Source organism: Scyliorhinus torazame, chromosome X, assembly GCF_047496885.1.
Source record: "Scyliorhinus torazame isolate Kashiwa2021f chromosome X, sScyTor2.1, whole genome shotgun sequence".
NCBI lineage: Eukaryota > Metazoa > Chordata > Chondrichthyes > Carcharhiniformes > Scyliorhinidae > Scyliorhinus > Scyliorhinus torazame.
In genome coordinates this window covers 4,081,214-4,088,710 of record NC_092738.1, presented here as the reverse complement: position 1 = coordinate 4,088,710, position 7,497 = coordinate 4,081,214, and the positions used below count along the sequence as shown (strand labels likewise).

General features: G+C 54.2%; 1 protein-coding gene across 1 annotated transcript in view; it reads right to left on the bottom strand.

The window, feature by feature from the left end:
• LOC140405327 (prolow-density lipoprotein receptor-related protein 1-like) overlaps window positions 1-7,497 on the bottom strand; it is an 83,419-nt gene that overhangs the window by 56,118 nt on the left and 19,804 nt on the right. Inside the window, exon 2 of the mRNA XM_072493618.1 lies at window positions 2,598-2,747. Within this exon, the coding sequence (XP_072349719.1) occupies window positions 2,598-2,747 (150 nt within the window). The remainder of the gene's footprint in view (window positions 1-2,597; window positions 2,748-7,497) is intronic.

Below are 7,497 nucleotides of genomic sequence, written 5' to 3'. Positions count from 1 at the left end.
AGAGAGACGGCGGAGAGAGAGACGGAGAGAGAGACGGAGAGAGAGACGGAGAGAGAGACGGAGAGAGAGAGACGGACGAGAGAGACGAGCGGAGAGAGAGACGGAGAGAGAGACGGAGAGAGAGAGACGGAGAGAGTGGAGAGACGGAGAGAGTGCAGACGGAGAGAGAGAGAGAGACGGAGAGAGAGAGAGGAGACGGAGAGAGAGGAGAGACGGAGAGAGAGGAGAGACGGAGAGAGAGGAGAGACGGAGAGAGAGAGACAGAGAGAGAGGAGAGATGGAGAGAGAGGCAGACGGAGAGAGACAGAGAGAGAGAGAGAGCGAGAGAGAGAGACAGAGAGGAGAGACGGAGAGAGAGACAGAGAGAGAGGAGAGACGGAGAGACAGGAGAGACGGAGAGAGAGACGGAGACAGAGACAGAGACAGAGACAGAGACAGAGACAGAGAGAGAGACAGAGAGAGAGACAGAGAGAGAGACAGAGACAGAGACAGAGACAGAGACAGAGAGACACACAGAGAGAGACACAGAGGGAGACAGAGAGGGAGACAGAGAGGGAGACAGAGAGGGAGACAGAGAGGGAGACAGAGAGGGAGAGAGACAGAGAGAGAGACAGAGAGAGAGAAACAGAGACAGAGAGAGAGAGACAGAGAGGGAGACAGAGAGGGAGAGAGAGAGGGAGACAGAGAGGGAGACAGAGAGGGAGACAGAGAGGGAGACAGAGAGGGAGACAGAGACAGAGAGGGACAGAGAGGGAGACAGAGAGGGGAGAGAGAGAGGGAGAGAGAGAGGGAGACCAGAGACAGAGAGAGAGAGACAGAGAAGGAGAGACAGAGAGAGAGAGACACAGAGGGAGACACAGAGGGAGACACAGAGGGAGACACAGAGGGAGACACAGAGGGGAGACACAGAGGGAGACAGAGAGTGAGACAGAGAGGGAGACAGAGAGGGAGACAGAGACGGGAGACAGAGAGGGAGACACACAGAGGGAGACACAGAGGGAGACACAGAGGGAGACACAGAGGGAGACACAGAGGGAGACAGAGAGGGAGACAGAGAGGGAGACAGAGAGGGAGACAGAGAGGGAGACAGAGAGGGAGACAGAGAGGGAGACAGAGAGGGAGAGAGAGGGAGAGAGAGACAGAGAGACAGAGAGACAGAGACAGAGAGAGAGGGAGACAGAGAGCGAGAGAGAGAGACAGAGACAGACAGAGACAGAGAAAGAGAGACAGAGAGACAGAGGGAGAGAGAGACAGAGAGAGAGAGAGAGAGAGGGAGAGAGAGAGTGACAGAGAGAGACAGAGAGAGAGAGACACAGAGAGAGAGAGAGAGAGACAGACAGAGAGAGAGAGACAGAGAGAGAGACAGAGAGAGAGAGAGAGAGACAGAGAGAGAGAGACAGAGAGAGAGAGAGAGACACAGAGAGAGAGAGAGAGACAGACAGAGAGAGAGAGACAGAGAGAGAGAGAGAGACAGAGAGAGAGAGACAGAGAGAGACAGAGAGAGAGACAGATAGAGAGAGACAGAGAGAGAGAGACAGAGAGAGAGAGACACAGAGAGAGAGACACAGAGAGAGAGACACAGAGAGGGAGACACAGAGAGGGAGACACAGAGAGGGAGACACAGAGAGGGAGACACAGAGAGGGAGACACAGAGGGAGACACAGAGGGAGACACAGAGGGAGACACAGAGGGAGACACAGAGGGAGACAGAGACAGAGAGAGAGGGAGAGAGAGACAGAGAGAGAGGGAGAGAGAGAGGGAGACAGAGAGCGAGAGAGAGAGAGAGAGAGAGACAGAGACAGAGAGAGAGACAGAGACAGAGAAAGAGAGAGAGAGAGACAGAGAGAGAGAGACAGAGAGAGAGAGACAGAGAGTGAGAGACAGAGAGGGAAACAGAGAGGGAGACAGAGAGGGAGAGAGAGAGAGAGGGAGACAGAGAGGGAGACAGAGAGGGAGACAGAGAGGGAGACAGAGAGGGAGACAGAGAGGGAGACAGAGAGGGAGACAGAGAGGGAGACAGAGAGGGAGACAGAGAGGGAGACAGAGAGGGACAGAGAGGGAGACAGAGAGGGAGACAGAGAGTGACAGAGAGTGACAGAGAGACAGAGAGAGAGAGAGAGAGAGAGAGAGAGAGACAGAGAGAGAGGGAGAGAGAGCCTGAGAGAGAGAGACAGAGAGAGAGACAGAGAGAGAGAGAGACAGAGAGAGAGAGAGAGAGAGAGAGGGAGAGACAGAGAGAGAGACAGAGAGAGAGAGAAACAGAGAGACAGAGAGAGAGAGAGAGAGAGAGAGAGAGAGAGAGAGACAGACAGAGAGAGAGAGACAGAGAGAGAGAGAGACAGAGAGAGACAGAGAGAGAGAGAGACAGAGAGAGAGAGAGACAGAGAGACAGAGAGAGAGAGAGAGAGAGAGAGAGAGAGAGAGACAGAGAGAGAGAGACAGAGAGAGAGAGAGACAGAGAGAGAGACAGAGAGAGACACACAGAGAGACAGAGAGAGACAGAGAGAGAGACAGAGAGAGAGACAGAGAGACACACAGAGAGACAGAGAGAGACGGAGAGTGGAGCGCTCTCAGGCATTCCTCTCCCCCTCGCCTACCCATGATGGCCATGGCTGTGGCCCTGGTCAGTCTGCCCTTCATCCGGTCGGACACCTCCAGGCCGCTGCCGTCCAGGTCACAGCGGTTGATGGTTTCGTTGCCGCCGCTGATCCAGTACAGCTTATTCTCCGCGTAGTCGATGGAGAGACCTGGGAGGGAGATAGGGACACAAACAAAGCAGCATGAGGAGGGGAACGTGACCGCCGGGGCCCCTCCCCAAGCGAGGTGCGAGAGAGACGCTCTATACCCCCGTTAGGGCTAGCCATTGATGTTAGGGTCAGAGGGCAGGGTCGGTCAGGGCCAGAGTTTAGGGTCAGGGTCAGAGTTTAGGGTCAGAGTCAGAGTTTAGGGTCAGAGTCAGAGTCAGAGTTTAGGGTCAGGGTCAGAGTCAGAGTTTAGGGTCAGGGTCAGAGTTTAGGGCCAGGGTCAGGGTCAGAGTTTAGGGTCAGGGTCAGAGTTTAGGGTCAGGGTCAGAGTTTAGGGTCAGGATCAGAGTTTAGGGTCAGGGTCAGAGTTTAGGGTCAGGGTCAGAGTTTAGGGCCAGGGTCAGAGTTTAGGGTCAGGGTCAGAGTTTAGGGTCAGAGTCAGAGTTTAGGGTCAGAGTCAGAGTTTAGGGTCAGAGTCAGAGTTTAGGGTCAGAGTCAGAGTTTAGGGTCAGAGTCAGAGTTTAGGGTCAGGGTCAGAGTTTAGGGTCAGGGTCAGAGTCAGAGTTTAGGGTCAGGGTCAGAGTTTAGGGCCAGGGTCAGGGTCTGAGTTTAGGGTCAGGGTCAGAGTTTAGGGTCAGGGTCAGAGTTTAGGGTCAGGGTCAGAGTTTAGGGTCAGAGTTTAGGGTCAGGGTCAGAGTTTAGGGTCAGGGTCAGAGTTGAGGGTCAGAGTCAGAGTCAGGGTCAGGGTCAGGGTCAGAGTCAGAGTTTAGGGTCAGGGTCAGAGTTTAGGGCCAGGGTCAGAGTTTAGGGCCAGGGTCAGGGTCAGAGTTGAGGGTCAGAGTCAGAGTTTAGGGCCAGGGTCAGGGTCAGAGTTTAGGGCCAGGGTCAGGGTCAGAGTTTAGGGTCAGAGTCAGAGTTTAGGGTCAGAGGCAGAGTTTAGGGTCAGAGGCAGAGTTAGGGTCAGAGGCAGAGTTTAGGGTCAGAGGCAGAGTTTAGGGTCAGAGGCAGAGTTTAGGGTCAGAGGCAGAGTTTAGGGCCAGGGTCAGAGTTTAGGGCCAGGGTCAGAGTTTAGGGACAGGGTCAGAGTCAGAGTTTAGGGCCAGGGTCAGGGTCAGAGTTTAGGGTCAGAGTTTAGGGTCAGGGTCAGAGTTTAGGGTCAGGGTCAGAGTTTAGGGTCAGGGTCAGAGTTTAGTGTCAGGGTCAGAGTTTGGGTCAGGGTCAGAGTTTAGGGCCAGGGTCAGGGTCAGGGTCAGAGTTTAGGGCCAGGGTCAAGGTCAGAGTTGAGGGTCAGAGTCAGAGGCAGAGTTTAGGGCCAGGGTCAGAGTTTAGGGCCAGGGTCAGAGTTTAGGGCCAGGGTCAGAGTTTAGGGACAGGGTCAGAGTCAGAGTTTAGGGCCAGGGTCAGGGTCAGAGTTTAGGGTCAGGGTCAGAGTTTAGGGTCAGGGTCAGAGTTTAGGGTCAGGGTCAGAGTTTAGGGTCAGGGTCAGAGTTTAGGGTCAGGGTCAGAGTTTAGGGTCAGGGTCGGAGTTTAGGGTCAGGGTCAGAGTTTAGGGTCAGGGTCAGAGTTTAGTGTCAGGGTCAGGGTCAGAGTTTAGGGCCAGGGTCAAGGTCAGAGTCGAGGGTCAGAGTCAGAGTCAGGGTCAGGGACAGAGTCAGAGTTTAGGGTCAGGGTCAGGGTCAGGGTCAGAGTTTAGGGACAGGGTCAGAGTCAGAGTTTAGGGCCAGGGTCAGGGTCAGATTTTAGGGCCAGGGTCAGAGTCAGAGTTGAGGGGCAGGGTCAGAGTTTAGGGCCAGGGTCAGGGTCAGAGTTTAGGGCCAGGGTCAGGGTCAGAGTTTAGGGCCAGGGTCAGGGTCAGAGTTTAGGGCCAGGGTCAGGGTCAGAGTTTAGGGCCAGGGTCAGAGTCAGAGTTTAGTGTCAGGGTCAGGGTCAGAGTTTAGGGCCAGGGTCAAGGTCAGAGTTGAGGGTCAGAGTCAGAGTCAGGGTCAGGGACAGAGTCAGAGTTTAGGGTCAGGGTCAGGGTCAGAGTTTAGGGACAGGGTCAGAGTCAGAGTTTAGGGCCAGGGTCAGGGTCAGAGTTTAGGGCCAGGGTCAGAGTCAGAGTTGAGGGGCAGGGTCAGAGTTTAGGGCCAGGGTCAGGGTCAGAGTTGAGGGTCAGAGTCAGAGTCAGGGTCAGGGACAGAGTCAGAGTTTAGGGACAGGGTCAGAGTTTAGGGCCAGGGTCAGGGTCAGAGTTTAGGGCCAGGGTCAGGGTCAGAGTTTAGGGCCAGGGTCAGGGTCAGAGTTTAGGGCCAGGGTCAGGGTCAGAGTTTAGGGCCAGGGTCAGGGTCAGAGTTTAGGGCCAGGGTCAGGGTCAGAGTTGAGGGTCAGGGTCAGAGTTGAGGGTCAGGCTCAGAGTTGAGGGTCAGGCTCAGAGTTGAGGGGCAGGCTCAGAGTTGAGGGGCAGGCTCAGAGTTGAGGGGCAGACTCAGAGTTGAGGGGCAGGCTCAGAGTTGAGGGCAGGCTCAGAGTTGAGGGGCAGGCTCAGAGTTGAGGGCAGGCTCAGAGTTGAGGGGCAGGCTCAGCGTTGAGGGGCAGGCTCAGCGTTGAGGGGCAGGCTCAGAGTTGAGGGGCAGGCTCAGAGTTGAGGGGCAGGCTCAGAGTTGAGGGGCAGGCTCAGAGTTGAGGGCAGGCTCAGAGTTGAGGGGCAGGCTCAGAGTTGAGGGGCAGGCTCAGAGTTGAGGGGCAGGCTCAGAGTTGAGGGGCAGGCTCAGAGTTGAGGGGCAGGCTCAGAGTTGAGGGCAGGCTCAGAGTTGAGGGGCAGGCTCAGAGTTGAGGGGCAGGCTCAGAGTTGAGGGGCAGGCTCAGAGTTGAGGGGCAGGCTCAGAGTTGAGGGGCAGGCTCAGAGTTGAGGGGCAGGCTCAGAGTTGAGGGGCAGGGTCAGAGTTGAGGGGCAGGCTCAGAGTTGAGGGGCAGGCTCAGAGTTGAGGGGCAGGCTCAGAGTTGAGGGGCAGGCTCAGAGTTGAGGGCAGGCTCAGAGTTGAGGGCAGGCTCAGAGTTGAGGGGCAGGGTCAGAGTTGAGGGCAGGGTCAGAGTTGAGGGCAGGGTCAGAGTTGAGGGACAGGGTCAGAGTTGAGGGGCAGGGTCAGAGTTGAGGGCAGGGTCAGAGTTTAGGGTCAGAGTTTAGGGTCAGGGTCAGAGTTTAGGGTCAGGGTCAGAGTTTAGGGTCAGGTCAGAGTTTAGGGTCAGGGTCAGAGTTTAGGGTCAGGGTCAGAGTTTAGGGTCAGAGTTTAGGGTCAGAGTTTAGGGTCAGGGTCAGAGTCAGAGTTTAGGGTCAGGGTCAGAGTTTAGGGTCAGAGTTTAGGGTCAGGGTCAGAGTCAGAGTTTAGGGTCAGGGTCAGAGTTTAGGGTCAGAGTTTAGGGTCAGAGTTTAGGGTCAGAGTTTAGGGTCAGAGTTTAGGGTCAGAGTTTAGGGTCAGAGTTTAGGTCAGAGTTTAGGGTCAGAGTTTAGGGTCAGAGTTTAGGGTCAGAGTTTAGGGTCAGAGTTTAGGGTCAGAGTTTAGGGTCAGAGTTTAGGGTCAGAGTTTAGGGTCAGAGTTTAGGGTCAGAGTTTAGGGTCAGAGTTTAGGGTCAGAGTTTAGGGTCAGAGTTTAGGGTCAGAGTTTAGGGTCAGAGTTTAGGGTCAGAGTTTAGGGTCAGAGTTTAGGGTCAGAGTTTAGGGTCAGAGTTTAGGGTCAGAGTTTAGGGTCAGAGTTTAGGGTCAGAGTTTAGGGTCAGAGTTTAGGGACAGAGTTTAGGGACAGAGTTTAGGACAGAGTTTAGGGACAGAGTTTAGGGACAGAGTTTAGGGACAGAGTTTAGGGTCAGAGTTTAGGGTCAGAGTTTAGGGTCAGAGTTTAGGGTCAGAGTTTAGGGTCAGAGTTTAGGGTCAGAGTTTAGGGTCAGAGTTTAGGGTCAGAGTTTAGGGTCAGAGTTTAGGGTCAGAGTTTAGGGTCAGAGTTTAGGGTCAGAGTTTAGGGTCAGAGTTTAGGGTCAGAGTTTAGGGTCAGAGTTTAGGGTCAGAGTTTAGGGTCAGAGTTTAGGGTCAGAGTTTAGGGTCAGAGTTTAGGGTCAGAGTTTAGGGTCAGAGTTTAGGGTCAGAGTTTAGGGTCAGAGTTTAGGGTCAGAGTTTAGGGTCAGAGTTTAGGGTCAGAGTTTAGGGACAGGGTCAGAGTTTAGGGACAGGGTCAGAGTTTAGGGACAGGGTCAGAGTTTAGGGTCAGGGACAGAGTTTAGGGTCAGGGTCAGAGTTTAGGGTCAGGGTCAGAGTTTAGGGTCAGAGTTTAGGGTCAGAGTTTAGGGTCAGAGTTTAGGGTCAGGGTCAGAGTTTAGGGTCAGGGTGAGAGTTTAGGGACAGGGTTTAGGGACAGGGTTTAGGGTCAGAGTTTAGGGTCAGAGTTTAGGGTCAGAGTTTAGGGTCAGAGTTTAGGGTCAGAGTTTAGGGTCAGAGTTTAGGGTCAGAGTTTAGGGTCAGAGTTTAGGGTCAGAGTTTAGGGTCAGAGTTTAGGGTCAGAGTTTAGGGTCAGAGTTTAGGGTCAGAGTTTAGGGTCAGAGTTTAGGGTCAGAGTTTAGGGTCAGAGTTTAGGGTCAGAGTTTAGGGTCAGAGTTTAGGGTCAGAGTTTAGGGTCAGAGTTTAGGGTCAGAGTTTAGGGTCAGAGTTTAGGGTCAGAGTTTAGGGTCAGAGTTTAGGGTCAGAGTTTAGGGTCAGAGTTTAGGGTCAGAGTTTAGGGTCAGAGTT